The 19,091-nt window shown below is 48.7% G+C and overlaps 1 protein-coding gene across 11 annotated transcripts in view; it reads right to left on the bottom strand.

Annotated features, from left to right (window-relative positions):
• Positions 1 to 19,091, bottom strand: part of LARGE1 (LARGE xylosyl- and glucuronyltransferase 1) — a 539,997-nt gene that overhangs the window by 493,409 nt on the left and 27,497 nt on the right. For 3 of the 11 annotated variants that reach the window (XM_070506998.1, XM_044780880.2, XM_070506994.1), the window contains exon 1: positions 876 to 983. The exons of 6 other annotated variants lie outside the window; for them this stretch is intronic. Coding sequence is in view for 2 of the 5 variants with exons in the window: in XM_070506994.1 (XP_070363095.1) it covers positions 876 to 967 (92 nt within the window). In the remaining 3 variants the exon portion in view is untranslated. Of the gene's footprint in view, positions 1 to 875; positions 1,126 to 19,091 lie in introns of those variants that run through there. 2 more of the 11 variants (XM_044780867.2, XM_070506996.1) reach the window with 2 other exon arrangements.

The raw sequence follows: 19,091 nt of genomic DNA, 5'->3' as shown, positions 1-19,091 counted from the left end.
TCATTTTTCCCTAATAAAGGGAATAGAGTTAACTGGTCATCTTCAGAAAAAAACTTTTAGGGCCAGAGCCTTCAATAACTAAAGTTAATAGATAACTAGTGATGGTTACTACCATTAACTCAGCTGAACTATCCCTCAGAAGAAAACAGCACAGGGAAAGGGATGGGGGCAGGGGTGGTGGGAGGTGTGTTGGGGGGGGCGGGGGCAGGAAGGGGTCCTCGGAGCCAAGGAGGAAGGATCTAGAATAGAAGGGTGTCCTGCCACCAACCATTCACTTGGGCACTCACCCACCCACAGGGTCATGCCACACACAGCAAGCTGGCACGGTCATCACGCGGCGCATGGCTCAGCAGAAAGAATGCAGGCTCTGACTTGACCCTGCCTCCGTTCCCTCCACTGTACAAAGGGCATACAGCGTCTGCCTTACAGAGTCGATCCCAGATCAAGGGCCCCCGCGCTGCTCAGAACCTCACACGGCACAGAGCAGACAGCCATGACTTAGCCATTACTATTCCTAACACGGTAGTATTTAACACGCTAGCCAGGCCAGTGACTAGCAGTCTTTCATACTCCTCCTCCTCATCATCACCACCATCGTCATCATCACTGCCACCAAAGCTGTCTACAAGCTTTGGGCAAGTCAGTTACATCCCTGGGCCCGAATGTCCACATCTTTGAAACAAGTTCTCGCAGAACATAAGGCTTCAACGCTAAGTGCAAGGCACAGAGGGGCCGGGCCAGCTCACACCGGGAGCTGGTCTTCCTGGAGTGAATCTGGAGGGGCACCGTGAGGAGCTATGAACTGACCAAGGTGGGAAACAAATAACCCTCTACATTAAAAGCAGATCCTTTTAGCAGAAAACATGCCCACTCACCTCTGCCCTGCCACAGGGCGGCTGGCCCTTGAGGAGGGTGCGGACCTGGCCGCCTCTGGCAGCCGCGATGATCTCCCGGAGCTGGCCGGCATGAGGCACACGACCTCGCTCCTGAAATGGCTTGACTCTGTGTTTGGGTTTATTATTTCTGCCCTGCCCACAAAAAGCCCTTGGATCGCCGTATTTCTTTTTTTAACTCCCTTGGCATGAGTGGCGCACGACAGAGGCACGCCTCCATCAGCATGAGCTGTTCCCGGACTAAAGAGACACACGGTGGAGTTTATTTGTGTCCTCTCTTCTGAATGGTGTCAGTGGGGCCTTCCCCACTCCGGCACTGAGGGCCAGGTGTCCTCAGCGAAGCTCTGATGTAGGAGGGCAACCAACAGTGGGGATGACCATGGACACCCCAACCAAACCACGGAGCAGGCAGGGTTCAGCTCTGTCTCCCTCTGGTCTACCCTCTCACCGCCCTGGAGGCAATATGGCACAACCACGGAGCACTGGACCAGGGCTAAAGAAACTTTGCCCCGGATCAGCCATGTGGCCAACAGCAGGGCTCAGTCTGCCCATCAGCGGCACTCCATCAGGTGTCCTGTAATCACTTCTGGCACTAAAAACTCCTAGCAGCCCCTCTCACAGTCATGTACCCTTCTCTAACCCCCCCCTCCCCCCCCCCCCCCCCGCTGCATCTCGCATTCCTCCCCCTCCACCCTCTCCCCAGGACTAGGATCTGCCTCCCACTCGGTCTTGCCCCGTCCTTCTCAGGGCCCAAAAACCCAACTGCAAGTCACCAACTTCACCTCCCTCCGCCTCCGCTTCTGCCGCGCCCCTTCCCCTTTAGCCCCTCCTCCCAATCTTCCTTCTGCCCTCTCCCTCCACCATTTTTTCTCCCTCTTGCTCCTTCTCTATGCCTCTTCTCTGGTCCTCTAGTTTCCTGTCTCTGCTCAGGGAACTTAAATGAGAAAATAACACATTATTTCCACAGACTGCCCTGTGCCATCCCAACGTCGTCAAACCGGAAGCCTTGTCTTTCCACTCTGATTTGGCCCTTTGTTAGAGTGGGCCTGGATGCCAAGGACAGCCCTCCGAGGGACTGAAGGTCAGAAGGGCCCAGCCAGCCAGGGCGACCGGCAGCTACCCCTCAGGTGATGGACACCTGGCACAGAAGACTAGGCGGGTCTTCACTGCTCCTAAGACCCCACTGCGACTGTCCGCACACATCCATCCAGGCATGTCATCTTTCAGGAGCATGTCGGTCGCGGCGAGAAAAGATGCGCCTCTAGTTTGATCTGACCTCAAAACTTTCTCGCCAAGGTCTCAGGACACAACCGAAACGATAAGACAATGGAAATGCAGCAGCTGAATTGCGGCAATTCACTCAACAAATGTTAACTATGTTTATTATTTTAAATGGAACATAAAGTGAATAGCATCTGTCCTGTTTTTACTGGAACTATTTGGGGGGGGAGGGGAGGGGTGTTCTGAAATAAATTTAATCCTTAGGTGATAAATCCTGAATAAGCCAATGATAGTTTTACTGGCCATTCACCAGGCAGCTGAGTTCAAACCCCACCTCCACTACTTATTGGCCGTGAAACCTTGGGCCAGGAACTGACCCTGTCTGTGCCTCAGTTTCCCTGTCTGTAACCAGGAATACTAAACTACTAGCACGCCAGAGCGCTCAGAGACTGTAATTGACACCACACACATCTTCATCATCATCATCATGTTTACTGAGACTTCATCATGTCAGTAATCTAAGTGCTCTTCATGGATTAATGCATTAACACAACACCACCAAGGGGTAGGGACTGTTGTGGTCTCTGTTTTACAGAGAGACAGAGAAGTCAAGTAACTTGCCCAAGGTCACACAGCTAAGCAGAGGAAGCAGGATTCACCCCCTAGACAGTCTGGCTCCAGAGCTACACCATTCAATCTCTGATGTGAGGCCCAGTGGCCAGCAAAGGGTAAATTGTTCAGCAACTCACTTGTTAGGATTATAATAATAATACTGGCTTTATTTTTATATGAACCATTGCCTCCAGAGGGGTGAGTTTATTTTGCTTTTTGAATTAAATTTCAGTCCTAGGGGCGCTGAGCCTAGTGAAACAGCTTATATTTCCGCCTGCTACCCACTCCCGTCATACCGGAGAGAAAGCCAGGCTGAGGGAGCTGCGTGCTTACAGCTTTATGGGTCAAGCTGCATTCTCTGGGCCAAAGAGGCTGGGGGGTAGCTCCATTCCAGAATTGTTGGCAAAATCTCTCTGTGGCTGGGGCCAACTGCAGAATGACAGCCACCACCTGTCCCTCTTGACTGGGGAAGGGTGGGGGCAGAGGGCCGGGCCACAGAGAAAGCAAACCTCCTCTGCCTGAAACACTTATGTCTACCTCCAACCATTCCAAGGGGCCTCCAGGCTGCCCTCCCCAGCCTGCCACTCCTGCTCCCTCCCCTGAGTGGTGATACTGCTGAAATCCAAGGTGCTCAGGGGTAGCAGCCTCAGCCACGCCCCAGAGCAGGAGACCAGTGAAGTCAGCTCCCCTGGCAGCACAGAGCGGGAGCTGCTGGACTTGGTGTAATTGAAACCTTCTCTCCCAGAGCCTGGGCACGCTTGTCAGCAGCAGGCGGGGGTGGGACGCACAGGGAGATGAGGAACCGCCTGCCCCACATGCTGAAGCCTCCTGCGACCCCACCCAGGATGGGCTTGGCCAGCCAAGTCACTCTGGCAGGTGATGTGCGGCCTTGGGGATAAATCCAGGTGCAGCTTCTCAGCAGCCACTGCAGACACTGCTCAGGCCAGCAATCTCAACCTGAACATCCCAACCTCAGGATTTTAGGCAAAATGTCAGAAGAAAACATACGAGATGGTTAAGAACACGGGCTTTGGGGCGCTACAGCCTGGGTCCGAATCACTGATCTATTCCCAAGCCATGAGACCTGGGCAAGTCGCATGGCCTCTGTGAGCCTCAGTTTCTCATCTGTGCAACAGACGCAAGAACCAGGTTAGAACCCTGAACTCTGGAGACCATCAGGGACACAGGACTGAAACAAACGATCCCACAACTCCAGTCATTGGCACATGCTCGAAAGCACGGGCACATGAAGCTGGTCTATGGAGTCAGAAGTCAGGAGAGCAGACACCTTGGGAGGGACAAGGGGGCAGTGACAGGGGGCAGGGGGCTCTGGGGTCCTGGTAATGTCCTGTTTCTCGATCTGGGAGGTGGTTATACAGGTGGACTCCCTTTGTGAAATGACATCAAGCTGCACACCTATACGTTCTGTACTCTGCTGCGTGTATAATATGCTATATGTCAATTAAAAATTTACAAGAGGGGCCGGCCTAAGTTTGGTGGGCTCTATGTCAGCAGCCCAGGTTCAGTTCCTGGGTGTGGACCTACACCACTCACTGGCGGCCATGCTGTGGCAGAGACCCACATACAAAATAGAGGAACATTGGTACAAGTGTTAGCTCAGGGCAAATCTTCCTCAGCAAAAAAAAAAAAAATTTATTAGAAAAACAATAAGCTTTGGCATGGGACATATAAACTGGTCTTCATCCTCAGCTCAAAGCGAGAACTCTGGATGTGAACAAGCTGGTCATCGTCCCACATGAGCCCCTTTCCCTCAGGGCTGTATTTACAGGCCCACCCCATAATGGCAGAGTCCCATCTTCAGGCACCCCCAGTGGACTCAGAGATCATCATATCCAGTGACGCCAACACATCCTCACTGACTTCCACAAACATTTACTGAGCAGCTACTACATATCAGGTATGGATCTAGATGTGGACAAAACTAAGAAAGCACCTTCTTTAAAAAGACTTATTTTATGGGCCTAAAGAAAAGACAGGAACAAGTATCTTTTACTGAGACCCTGCTGCGTATAACAATGGTGACTGGAGTGGTGCATCTGCCATTTAAGGTAATCTTAACACTCTTGCAAGGTTCGGGCTCATCCTGCCTGCCCCTACCCTCTGGTACAAACTAGCCAGTCAATGCCAATGGAAGTCCAAAGCCTTCTCTAAGGTGCTTTTTTTCCTCCAAGAATTTCAGAGACAAAGAGCACAGCAGAGCTCTAGAAACAGATTATCTGGATTCAAACCTTAGCTGTGTGACTCTGGGTATGTTTCTTAACCTCTCTGTGCCTCGGTTTTCCCATTTTCAAAATGGAAGAAATGATTACCTCTCAAGAGTTCAGTGAGGATTAAATGAGATGACTCAGTAGAATGCTTAGAATCGTGCTTGGCACCAAGAAGCATTCAGTGCTCTTTAGCTGCTACTGTTTTCATGATTTCTGCAGATTCCCAGCGAGCTGCCTCTCCCTCTGTGTCCTGCCATGACACTTATCCCAGCCTTCATCTTCCACAAAAATACAGTAACACAAAGCATCCACTGCAGTCTACGCTGGTCATTTATCTTCTCATCCCTTTCACAAAGGAGAAGCAAATAAAGAAAAAGAAAGACTAAGAGAGAAAGAGACAGATGGAAAGAGAGAGAGGGATGAGGATGGGAGACAAAGGAGGAAGAAAACTCATGTTTCCTGTAAAGCCACTTCATTTCTGGCTTCCCCTCTTACCAAGATCTACACTGTCCAGTACAGCAGCCATGAACCACAGTGGCTACTGAACGCCTGAAACGTGGCTCATCTGAATTGACTTGTGCTATAAATGTCCAAGATACACCAATTTCAAAGACTTGGTGTGAAAGAAAGAATGTAAAATATCTCAGTAATTTTTAATATATTTTGGTTGTACTGGTCTAAAATAAATATAACATTATTAAAATTAATTTCACCTATTCACTTGTTTTTAATGTGGCTACTGGAAAATTTTATTTTTTTTTATTTTTTTTTTTTTTGAGGAAGATTAGCCCTGAGCTAACATCTGCAGCCAGTCCTCCTCTTTGCTGAGGAAGACTGGCCCTGAGCTAACATCCGTGCCCATCTTCCTCTACTTTCTATGTGGGACACCTGCCACAGCATGGCTTGCCAAGCGGTGCCATGTCCGCACCCAGGATCCAAACTGGCGAATCCTGGGCCGCCAAAGCGGACCATGCGCACTTAACCACTGCGCCACCGGGCCGGCCCCTGGAAAATTTTAAATTACATATGTGGACTGTCTTATATTTCTGTTGGGCAGTGCTGTTCTAGCTTAACAAGGCATTTTCCTACACAAAGGCAGTTCCCTCCTTCAAAGGAATTTTCATCCCAGTTCTTGTCATCTCAATACATAAATACATTTTAGACAAAATTTCATGGATGTAGAAGCTACACCTGGGAGTGATGAAGTGACTTGCCTAAGGTCATGTGGCTAGCAAATGATGGAGCCAGAATCTGACCCCAGCTCCAACTAGACGCTGAGCTGAGCTCTTCCCAGCACTCCACACTAAATCACCTGTCAATAAATCTGCTCCTCCAAACAGTGGCCCACGCCATCATCCCAGGAAATAATAAAGAACTGACATTCGATTACTTGCCACCAGGATCCCCCATGGCTGGCTGTGTTTTAAAAGGTGAGGAAGATTGTCTGACACTTCCAGGAGAGATATGGCTTAAACAGGGCGTGGGTGAAGATTTGCAGAGATAGAATCAGGAGGCATGACATCCTGACACCTTCAATACCTGGCCCTAAGGGACACTTCCGAGTCTTCCTTCTCACGCAGGCCCACTCAATGAACCCAGCACATGTCAGGGCTCTAATTGCTACAGGAGGGGCCACCGTGAGCCAAGCAGGCTGTGCCTTATGTGAACTAAGAATGGATCCTCCCAATGCCCCACGAGGCATAGATTCTCTACGCCCATTTTACAGATGAGAAAACCAACTCACAGGAAGGCTCAGCGACTTGCCCAGTCACACCCAGCCACTAAGTGGCAGAGCTGGAATTCAAACGCAGTTCCTGCTTAACGACCCCAAATCCACCCTCCATTTTACCCAGGCTTTGCTCCGGCAGTCCCTTCTGCTAGGATGCCCATTTCCACCAGCAGATCTAGCCCAAACCACCTCTTCTATAAGGTCAGTACTGCTCTCCCCCTTTTCATAAAACCAACACTCCTTCCTTGCTCACCCAAAGACATTAAACACCATCTATCCTGTACTTACGACAGAGGGTTAGAATTGGCTGCATGCGTCTGTCACCTCCACAACAGTCTGAGCCTCTTAGCAGGAGAAGCTAGGCTTCATCCACATATGTATCTTCAGTTCCTGGCACAGTATCAGGCACAGGAGAATCACTCAATAAATACCTGTTGATCGAATGAAATAACCAACCAGCCACCCCATCCTCACACCCTGTATTTTGTTCTGAGTACCTTTTCCCAACCGGCTTCCCTTTTCTGCATTCTGACGTTCCTCCCCGTGGGTGGCTTCCCCGCCAATCTGTCTGCGTGGAGGGAGGCCAAGGGCATCGCTTTCCACTGTAGCTTGGTAACACCAATTGTCACCTCTCCACTTTCATTAATTGCTGGGTTAATCAAGCACTCCAAATTGTGCCCACCCACGCTAACACGAAAGCATTTCTGGATGCCCAAGAAAACAGGTTTAAGCTGAAGCAAAAGACAAAATCTCACACTCTTTTGGACCCTGCTCAACTGCCATATTTTTTCAGAACATTTCAGTCCAAGTCAGACCAGATGGAAGAACAGTCTTGACCAAAATCTCAGCCTTCCACCGCTTCTCCACAGCAGACAGTTATCCGGGTGAACTCCAATCTACTTTCTCATTTGGGCCCTCTCACCTACCTAAGAAAATGCGGTTATTAGGCCAGTTTTCAGATAAGGAAACTGAGGCTCAGCTAAGAAACAGACTCCCTCCTTGGCCAGGGTCACCAAGCTAGAAGAGCTGGAGTTAAGATTCAGACCGGCCCCTTATCACTGCACAAGTCTCCACCATCCTGGACCTGAGGATGACACTCCGGCCTCTTCCTGTGGCCTGGCCCTCCCTCCCGGACTTACCAACCACCTTCTGGTCGCTCCTGTGAAGTGGAGCTGCCCCATGCAACTGAAGTTTTCTTTCCTTTGGGAAAGTTTTAGCAAAACCTCCCAGACCTAACAGGTGAAGATGTTTTCATCTGAACTTTCAACTAGTTCTTGGTTTCAAATTCTGGAAAGATTCTTCATATAGAATTTTCTGTTCACTCTGCTTCTCTTACTCAGGACACAGGCATTGATTTAACTACAATTCTCTTCCTCACACATGCCTGCTCTGCGCTTTTTAGGCAGTAGGCGCAGAAGCAGAGAGAACAAGAAGGGAACGCTTTCTGTACAGGTTCCCTTTTAGATTTCTGACTGTGAAAAATAAATGTTAGCCTTCCAATCCATCCCCTCCTACTTTGTAAGTAGCTTTTTTTTTTTTTTATGTTCAATAAAGATGCCACAAAGGCCGCTCAGCTGACTCATGATGACATTCCCTGACAGGCTCCCATATGGAGAGTCTAACATTCCAGATGCCTTCCCATGTACCAGGTTTCCAGAAGCACGGTGACGAGCCCCCTGGGGCCGGAAAAGGAGTTCTGCGCACAAGGCACGCTGCGCGACTTACTGTCCAGCTTAACGAGCAAACTGCACAATGCCTGCAGCCGGTCCAGGAGCCCCCAGGGGGCCCTGTGCTGAGTTGCCAGGCGAAGTCACCTCCGGCTCTCGAATGAGCAGGTGGAGAATTCGAAGGCAAGGTGAGCATCTGTGTAGGAAGGCCGAGCTAAGCCTCCCCACCCAGAGAGGAATCTGAAAACTGAAGGTAAAACAATTAGGATTATTATCAAGTGTCTCCAACACGGGTAATAAATGAGCCCTTTTAAAGGGGAGGGGGAAGCTGGTAAAAAAAAAGCACAGGTCTTGTTTTATGAAAACTCATGTCAATTGCAAATGATCACAGCAAAGAATCATGGCGATGTTTATTTTTGTTTCTAGTTTATCATCAAAAGATGAGCCTCCAACTTTTAAAGTTTTGCTGAATTAGCAGTTCCCTGTCCCTGGACATATTGAATGGAGACCCAAGGATCCCATTTTGAGGAAGACCCAGCTCCTGAGTCTATTTCACCAAGTCAAGCCCTGAGGGTTAGGGAAACAAGAAACAATGTATCGTCTCAAGGGGTTAAAGAAGCAGTTAAAGAAACACTCAGGTCGGATGATCCCTCTCCGGTGTATGAACATGTCAACTCCGACATGTGGGGTTTGTTCTCCAGGACACCAAGGAAGCAGATGCTGCAAAAGTCCTTGGGGCAATAACAACCAGGATGGACAGATGATTTGGAAGAAGAGTCTCCCAGACACATTCGCAGAGTAGGTACTAACGCCCTTTCCACGCCAGCAAGACGGCCTCTGCCCTTCAATACTCCTTGTCCTTCTGCTTAACGGAAAAGGCCAGTGACCTGGAACCAATGAAATGCCTACTTTAGTTTAAAGCGGGTCCAACTTCTACCCAGACCTATCCAAGCGGCTTCCACTTCCACCCCCAGCAGTCATAAAGGGGCCACAAGGGATGCACGGGCAGGCCAGGAGACTTCCCAGAGTGGGCAGTGATAAAGCTTAGGAAAAACACCCAGGATGAAATTCAGCACGGAAAGCAACGGGTCTCTCATCAGTAAAACCGGAACAGCAATGCTGACCTGTGTCATATAAAGTAACTAACAAGGTAAATAATGCACTTTGCAAATAAAAGTTCCATACATTCTACAGAGCAATAAAATGCACGGTATCCCGTCTCTACAGTATTTCTAGAAAATCCCTGAGATTCGATCTTACAACAACAGGTACTCATTCTCTGCTTACATAACTGAGCAGAAATTTTGACTTTCTTCCATTGTTCTTCAACTTTCTTTGCTAGGATTACCTTGAACTCCAAGAGCCACACCTTATGGGGATTTCAACAGACTGCCTGAGCACTCTTAATTTATCACTCCATGATCCAGTTTTCCTCACACTGGACCACAAATCACCCCAACCTCTTCACACATCCACAGGTACCGCGCAACATGACAGACAGCTGGATGAATTATGGTGAAAATGGGAAAACTCGTCACTTTGGGTCCCAGTTTCTGAATCAAAAACACGGAGGGTTAGGTTAGAGCATCTCTAAAGATCTCCTCAGCCGCCAGCGCTGGAGGAGCGTGCACAGTGCAAAGCTGCTGTCATCTCTGTTTCAGCCTCAGCAGCTTCAGACCGTCTCTGTGCCACCACCCTGTGAAGCAGGCATTATTGCCTCCATTGCAGAGCTGAGAAAATTCAAATTTAACGAGATGTATAACTCGCCCAGGATCACAGAGACTGTGAGCAAGAGACCCAGAATCAACTCCTCAACGCCTCCCATCACTGCCACCCTGGCCCAAGTCTTCCTCATCTCCTGCCTGAATTAAAGCAAGCCCCTCCCAATGGTCTCCCAGCCTCTATCTTTGCCCCCTACAGGCAATCCTCAACACAGGAGGGACGTGAGTGACCCCGATAAGTGAGTGGACTCATGCCACTCTTCCAACGGCCCCCAGGCAACAAGGTCCTGAACACTTGGGCCTCCATTCCTCTCTGACCTCAGCCCCCACTACTTTCCTCCATGCTGCCTCCCTTTCAACCACCTGACATCCTTGTTGTCTCTCAATTAGCAATTGAGAAATGACCTCAGGGCCTTTGCACTTACCTCAGCCTCAGCTCTTTCTCCAGATAGCTCTCTGACTCATTCCTTCACCTTTTCAGATGTTTGCTCAAATCTCCTTCTCTGAGAATCCCTCTCCGACCAACTTAAACCTGCAAACTCTAACCACCCCACCCCTACACACCCTCAACACTCCCTCTTTCTCATCTGAGCGTTCTTTTCCTGCCTTTGTATTTATCACCACCTGAGACTTGACATGTTTTACTTCTTTTGCGTGTTAGTCAGTCTCCCTCAACCAGAATATAAGTTTCCTGAGAACGTGGACTTTTATCCCTGGGTTTACCAAGAGACCCACAGCCCTTGGAGCAGCACCTCACACACAGTAGTAATCAACAGCTATCTGTGTGATGAATCCAAAAATAATGAAGATTTGAAAGCAGGTCTGCCGTAGGGTGGTCTGTGCCCCCCAACATGGCCTCTTTCATCCTCAACTAGAGCCTACACTCCATGAGGGCAGGAACAGAGCCCCCACAATCAGCCTCAGTCAACACTGGGTTCCTCCATTTACTACTCATGGCTCAGCCATCCCCCCAGGCTGCCAGGAACACTTCACCTTAAAGCACTTGTATATTTGCAAAGATCATGGTCCTGGTCACCTGAGGTGGGACCTCTTTCCTCTGATGTGTGCTCATCAGACACAGCTACAGTTCAGGGTGAGTCAGCCTGGGAGAAGCTGCCCACTTATCCATCCCCCATCTCTTCTGAGGCCCTGACACCGTGCCAGCCCACGCCAAGGGCCTGACACGGGGAGGCACGTGCCACATCCAGGCAACTGTGAGTTTGGCTGGGATGTCACAACTAGCAAGGAATCAATCAGTGGGAGACCGGGCAAGGCCAGATGGGGGAGGCCCTGAAAGGCCAGATGCCACCGTCCCGCAGAGCTGCCAGATTCTCGAGGTCACCGCTTACACCGCTGAGTGTTGGCAACCCAGCCTTGGATCAGCCTGCCCAGGGAAGCGAGGCCTCCCAGCTCCCGCAGTTAGCATCTTCGAGGCACACACGCACTGACTCCAGAAGCCAACCCTAGTCTCCAAGGGACAATGACAGGAGCGCCTCGTGGTTTCCCGACTGCTCAAATCAACCTCCTTCCTGTTCTCTGAAGCCCGAGCTCCCCATGGCTTCTAGATGCCTGCCAAGCATAGAGCAGAGTCAGCCAGGGCCCGAGATGGCACCAACCACACATGCGTTTGTGAATCTCTCCATGGAAGAAAAATTCTTTAATAAAAAGGCAGGTAAATCCTTCAGGGGACCGGGAATATCAACTGGAAGGTGTGTGAGTGCCGAACTCGGCAGTTTTCAGAAGATAACTCCATTCATCCTAATGCTCTGATGAAATATCAGTACCCCCCATTTTACCCCTGCAGAAACTGAGGCTCAGACGCTAACAAGGAATCTACCAGAGCCAGGAGTAACAACACTTGCCTTCAAACCCAGTCTGTATGGCATGAGGTATGTGCTCTACAAGCAACACTGCTTTTCATAGAACAAAACAGAATCTCTCTCTCTTTTTTTTTGGTGAGGAAGATTGGCCCTGAGCTAACATCTGTTGCCAATCTTTCTCTTCTTGCTTGAGGAAAATTGTTGCTGAGCTATATCTGTGCCAATCTTCCTCTATTTTGTATGTGGGATGCCACCACACCATGGCTTGATGAGTGGTGTATAGGTCCACGTCTGGGACCCAAACCAGCGAACCCCAAGCCGCCATAGCAGATCTCGCAAACTCAACCACTACGCCACAGGGCCGGCCCCTAATCTCTCCCTTATTCAGTTGCTACTAAACCACTTTATCCCAAGCTGGTCTCCTAGGTGACCCTCTGCCGAGGGGGGCAGCTGACACCCCAGACTTGAGCCCAGGAGCACAGTGGGAGGCAGACACCCTTCCACCCAAATGACACAGTGGAGGTAACAAGACCTTGAGGTCCTAAGCCCCAAATTCAAATCAATCCCTCTAAGCCTGGGTCTAGTGATCTGTGAAACGAGGGTGCTCATCGCACATCGACGTCACACGGTTTGCGGTAAGGATCTTGCGATATTTATGGACAGAGCACTAAAAGCCTTCTTGATGTGCTTTGTGACCTGTCAAAGGCTGTCAAAACAAAGTCACAATTACGATGAAATCTAGTGAGTAATGCCCATAAAGAGGCGGGGCTTTAGGTGTCAACAGCTCAGCTCACCTTCGGGGGTGGGGGTTCAGGGGGGTTCCCCTGAACTACAGTTTCCTCCTCACCTCCCGCTCAAGTGTCCCAACATCATAAAAGACCAACGCAGCCCTTACACTGACCTTTCAGGAGACACCAAAGCCAGAAATGGAGGCCCTGAATTACAAACTCCCCCCATCAGCATCTCAGGTAAGGAAGTAGCCAAGGTGAGTTGCAGGTGGTCTCTCTTCCTGGATCCACTGGATGCTGGTCCAGGACCGTCCTCCCCCTGGTGCTCAGCAAGGACACGTCGACCCAGTATATTCCTACTTTGAGCTTTCCTTCACCCCGGAGCTCGGTCATTCCCCCAAGGCCATCCCTCCTACACAATGTTCCCTGACCTGGAGTGACCAGCGACCACCTGTATAGAAAAGAAGTTAGCAGGGAACCCTAGTTTGGGCTTAAATCGTTTTTACTTCAATGTTATTTAAGCATTAAAAAATGTAAAATGTGGGGGCCAGCACAGTGGGCAGCAGTTAAGTTCGCATGTTCCGCTTTGGCGGCCCGGGGTTTGCCAGTTAGGATCCTGGGTGCAGACCGACCCACCGCTTATCAAGCCATGCTGTGGCAGGCGTCCCATATACAAAGTAGAGGAAGACGGGCAGAGATGTTAGCTCAGGACCAATCTTCCTCAGCAAAAAGCGGAGGGTTGGCAGCAGATGTTAGTTCAGGGTTAATCTCTGCCCGGCCCCCCCCGCCCCCATAAAAGTAAAATGTTAAAATAAAAAAAGCTATTTAAATATATATCTCTTGAGTGCTAAGCCCTGCAGGATACAGGGTGAGGACAATAGCAAACACACTCCCTGTGAGGGAAGCTTCCAGTCTAGCTATTAACCAAACAGAGAAATGAACCAAAACAGCCCACGGAAGCTGTAAAAATCAACTGGGAAAATTGCCCCAAAGGTCTTTAAAAGTGCAGAGGCAAGTTGTGACCCGGGCAAGGTGGTGAGGGAAGGCTGAGGAAGTGGTACGTAAACTGAGAGCGAGGGGCGAGCAGAAGTTATTCAGGACGGGAGCGGCGAAGGAGAGAACAGAACTCCAAGCCAAGAGAAGAGCATGAGCATCAAACGAGGGGCACGTGCAGGACTTGTGGCTCTAAAACACCCTTGACAGCAAAACAAACTTACAAGGTACCTTTTTTTCCCCAAGTGCAACAGCAAAACAAGTTGAAATTAACTTAATGTGATAGTTGATGCTATTTCCCCCCAACGTAAGCTGCCACTCTCCTGAGGGAGGATGGCTCGCTCTGCTCAGGTTAGCCAGGGCCTTCTGAGGCTGGTGCCCCCAGCCTTGTGCCTTCCTAATGCTGAAAAGACTGTGGAACCACCTGGATGCCCCCTTCACACACTGAGCCCTCTCGTCCCCCCTTCATCAGCCGTCCTCAACTGAGGACGTACCACTTGGTGCCAAAGCAACAACTCGCTGGTGCAAATCCAGGACCCGTATCCAGTCATACGTGGGCATGAGATGACAAATTATGTTAATCTGAGATGACATCAAAATGTCAGGGCCGGCCAGTGGCACAGTAGTTAAGTTTATGCACTCTGCTTCAGTGGCCTGGGGTTCACTGGTTCAGATCCTGGGCGTGGACCTACACACCGTTCATCAAGCCATGCTGTGGTGGCATCCCATATACAAAATAATAAAGAGTGGCACAGATGTTAGCTCACAGACAATCTTCCTCAAATAAAAAGAGGAAGATTGGCAATAGATGTTAGCTCAGGGCTAATCTTCCTCACCGAAAAAAAAAAAGTCAATTGAAAAAATTTAAAGGAAAATAAAATTAATTTAAAAAATGTCTCAGAGGCCGGCCCCATGGCGCAGCAGTTAAGTGTGCACGTTCCGCTTCAGCGGCCCAGGGTTCACCAGTTTGGATCCTGGGTGCAGACATGGCACCGCTTGGCAAGCCATGCTGTGGTAGGCGTCCCACATATAAAGTGGAAGAAGATGGGCACGGATGTTAGCTCAGGGGCAGTCTTCCTCAGCAAAAAGAGGAGGATTGGCAGCAGATGTTAGCTCAGGGCTAATCTTTCCCCCCCTAAAAAAAAAAAGTCTCAGAAACACCTGCAAGCCCATGAAGGCACCCTGTTTGAGAAACAAATTTGTAGTGACTTGCCTTTTTCCCTTTGTCAAAATCTTCTATAGCCTCCAAAAAAGTCCCTCCATGCTGTATTTTCAAGCGCCTCTCCATCTTCCTTCCAATGCAAGAAACGACATGTGGATAAATATAATAACGATGCTTGTGATCACAGATGAGGGCGAGGAAGGGGCTAACATTTACTGAGCCCCTCCCACCCATAAAGCACCTTCAAATATATCCTCACACCATACATCGGTCTTGTAAAAAATTTCACCCATTTTAGAGATGAGGAAACCGGTGGCGTTTTCAGTAGCTTAAAGTCAGTTGCACACTTAGTCAAGGGCCTAATTTAAAGTGAAGTCTGCTCGCCACTAAAGCTGAGCTTCATGCAGGACCCCACCTCGTTCCCCGAAAGCAAACCCTATCCTTTGACACGCAGTTCAGCACAGTAAACAACAGGTGCCAATGGCCTCTGAAATTCTTACCGAGCTCCCTTCAGAAGTGCCATGGCTTGCCTTTTAATTACATGAGCTTTTCCTCAAGCCCCTTCATTCAATATAAATGAAAAAGAATCTTATTCAATTATATCGTCTTCCTGTTTTAATTGTCAGGTTTGCAAGCATAGCCGTCTGACGATTTTCATGGCAAAGGTCCAGCAACGCAGCTCCCTCCTGGGCCAGGCCGACTTCTGTGCATCGACCAGCGTTCCTTAGCGCCATTTGTGACATCTCTTTCAATGGCAGAAAAGAAAACGTATCCTTTGGAGTCCCTCCATTCATAAGTTTGAGATGTTGGAGCTGGAATAATACATGTTTGGAAATTCTGCAAAATGGTTTCCTGAAATAAACTTTTTTTCCTTGGCCCTCTCTGAAGTTCCAGCAGAGGTGGAGGTCAGACTCTTCCCAAATAGGGCCTCTGTTCAATCCACTCATGTCAGCACCATTTATGGAGAACATTCGACGCAGAAAGGCGGTGGGCTCTGAGCCTGGTGTTTGCTAAGGGTCCCACAGGGACACACCAGCAGGAGGAACGGAGACCCCACCAACATTCACAGAGGCACCTGCATAAAATGCCAGCCTAACAGACAGGCAAAAGCTGCTACTTTCGCCACAAGCGGGTGGGATCATTTGAATTGGGTCTTGAGCGGAGAGTGGTCTCCAGGGACGAGAGGATAGGAGAGAAATTAACAGAAATATATTCATTCATTTGATATTTACTGAGTGTTCCAGGTGGCAAAGGTACTAAGCTCGGTGCCAGAAATACAGTGTGGTCCAGACATGGTCCCCGCCCCTGGTGAAGTGGGCACTCTCACAGGATAAACAGATGATAAACACACAGGCAGATTACCAGCCACATCAGGGCTGAAAGGGAAGCCCCCAGGTGCCTGGGAAGCTGGCAAGCTGGGAACCAGGCTGATGCCTGATAAGCCTTCCCAGCCCCACAGACCCACTGGTTCCGCAGGATGGGAGAGAACAATGGTGGTCAACTCCGAAGAGAAGGGGATGGGAAACAAAGATCAGGGGATGCCTGCTGTGTGCGAGGCACACGGTTAAGTACAGCAGAGGGCATGAGTTCACATCCTAGCTTCTCCCCTAACTAGCCCTGTAGTCTGAGCAAGTTGTCAAACTCCATTTGTAAAGTGGGTGTCATCATTGTGTTTATCCCATCAAGCAGTTTTTTTGTGAGGACTTAAAATGTCAAATGAATCCATTCATAGAGAAGTTAAAAAGCGTTAAATAACACACAGCGTTAAAAAACAACAAAACTATCTGTTTTTTTAATTAATCTGTACAACTCCAGAATGTGGATTTTATCCTTATTTCACAGATAAAGAAATTGAGGCTCAGAAAGCTGTTAAGGAACTGGACCAGACTCTCACAGGTAAACGCTGGAGGTTGGATTCAGATTTGCGTCGAGAGTCATCAGTAAATACTTTCAAAAACCCAGAGGTTTGGGCTACCACGGGCTATTTCAAACTAATTTTATATCTGAAGAATTCCCAGGTCTATTCGAGAAGATCATTATCTCGTTGATAAGCCAGCCTTATTAGGCAACCAGTTGTTTAGGACAAAGCAGGTCATAATTCCTTTTATTGTACTGCCTCAGTTTCCCTGGAGCGACAAGCACTAGGGAAGGTGGAAACAGAGAGGTCGTCAGCTTGCCGAGAGACACATCTTCATAGCTTTACTGGTAACAGAGGCTCAGAAGGATCCCCGCCAGCGCCTCCCTCACCCAACAGGTCAGAACAATAGACATTTATAACCGCGCACCTACCATGTCCCAGAAGCTATGGTTTCCATCAACTCCCGTCTCCTCTGCAGGCAAGACCTTTGCTCTCCCTTCTCTAATTCAGACTCCTCATTTCAGAGTTCACCACTTCCAGAAGGTATTATCTTTCTAGGTTATATCAAGGACATGCTCTCTGTGCTCTGCCAAATTCTTAGAAATATTTCCAATACCTCCACCACTGACCTCGCCTCATGGGTTTTATAAGAATCGGTCCAGGAATCTGTCTCTTTATCAGGTTATGCCTGCCATATGGACGGAGATGAAGCCATTATTTCCTTTTTAATAGATTTATTCATATCTTCCTTTCTTTTGAGCATGTCCTATGTACAAAGCACCCTGAGATATGCTAGTGATACAAAAATTAATGGAGAGGATGTCAGGCCAACGGGAGGGAGAGGTGCAAGGAGCAGAATGAGACTCCGATGTTACTAGATGGCTTTTAGCAAGTAACCTGCCCTCTCTGGTTCGGTTAATTTAACTGGAAAATGGAAACAACATGAGTATCTATTACTATCTCTTAAGGTGCTGATGAGGACTACATGCCTATAAAATGCTGAGCAAGCACATCCCTGGCACTCAGTAGGTACACCAAACACAAGTTGGTAATTCTTGGTGATAAGCATTGTAAATGTTGGCTGTTATCAAAAGGGGATGCTGCTCTCTGACACTAACCTAGCTTGAAGTCTTAAGAATCCTTTTTTGGTACAGTAAAAGCAAAATCATTACACCTTTAATAGGAAATTGGCATTAGTGCATTGGCTTTGATGAGAAATCAATTTTGAAACATCAGATATTTTAAACTCAGAAACCTAGTCAATGCTCCTCTATTCTGAACTTTGATCTCATTGTCTTAAAAACGCCTTTGCCAAAGGCCACCCCTCCACGAGGCCTTCTCTGATCACTCACCCAGCAGACTCCCGCCTTACACTCCCCTTACTGAGTCCTTTCTCAGGGCACCCAGCGCTTTCTCTACTCTGTATGAGCTAATGATCTTCTCCAGGCCCTCTTACCACCATCACCAAGACTTCTTTCAAACGGGATCCACGTCTGAGTCATATTAATATCCCACTGTATCAACCATCTGTTGCATACTAATACTGCCGCCTAACAAACCATCCCAAAAACCAGTGTCTTGAGGCAACAATCATCTGTTTTCACTCATCTATTCACTCATCATCAACGATCATCTATTTCACTGCTTCGGCAGGTCAGCTGGGACTCAGCTGCTCTGGTGTGGGCTTGGTTTCTCAATGAAGACTCACAGGTCACTGGATGGCTCTGCTCCACGTGTCTCTCATCCTGCTCCTCTCCTCAGAGCAGGAGGCTGCGGGGCATGCTGCTCTCGCAGCAAAGGCAAAGAGGCAGCAAAGAAAGCGGAAACACTCAAGGTCTTCTCCGGCCCAGGCTCAGAACTAGCACAGCATCACCTCTGGCTCATCCTTCAGATCAAAGTAAGTCCCACAGTTGAACCCAAAGTTAAAAATTGCGGAAATAGACTATGATCTTTGGGAAGGAATTCAGAAAGGCATGAAGAATTGGGGCCATTAATGCAAAGAGTGAATCACATCCACCACCCAGGTGCCCCATACACATGAAATAATCCTCAGGCCCAGACGGACTGGAGGAATACTGAGTAAATTTCAGAGCCTTATCAAGACACGTGACAATTTACCAGCAGCCACCATGAGTGCTGAATCTAGTACAATAGCAACGCTCTCGTTAAATATTAGTTTGCTACAGCTCCCCAGACTCCACTGTACTTTAGCTGGAGAGGCAGAATTTCAAAAACATGTATGCATGCGTTGTTATTTTTTCATGGATCTCTGATTGTGAGATAAATCAAGATATCCGTTCACACATGGGAGCCCATGTGCACACACGCATCAGGCCTTCGCACTTAAAGAAGGAAAGCGTGTCCCTGTTTTGCATACATGGGATGAGGGAGGGGACGAAAGGGAGAAGGTGAAGAGGTGACTGAATCACACCTACGGTGGTTAATTTTCATTCAACTAC

Source organism: Equus asinus, chromosome 4, assembly GCF_041296235.1.
Source record: "Equus asinus isolate D_3611 breed Donkey chromosome 4, EquAss-T2T_v2, whole genome shotgun sequence".
Taxonomy (NCBI): Eukaryota; Metazoa; Chordata; class Mammalia; order Perissodactyla; family Equidae; genus Equus; species Equus asinus.
The sequence above is the reverse complement of the archived record's forward strand: the minus strand, read 5'-3'. Positions and strand labels throughout refer to the sequence as shown.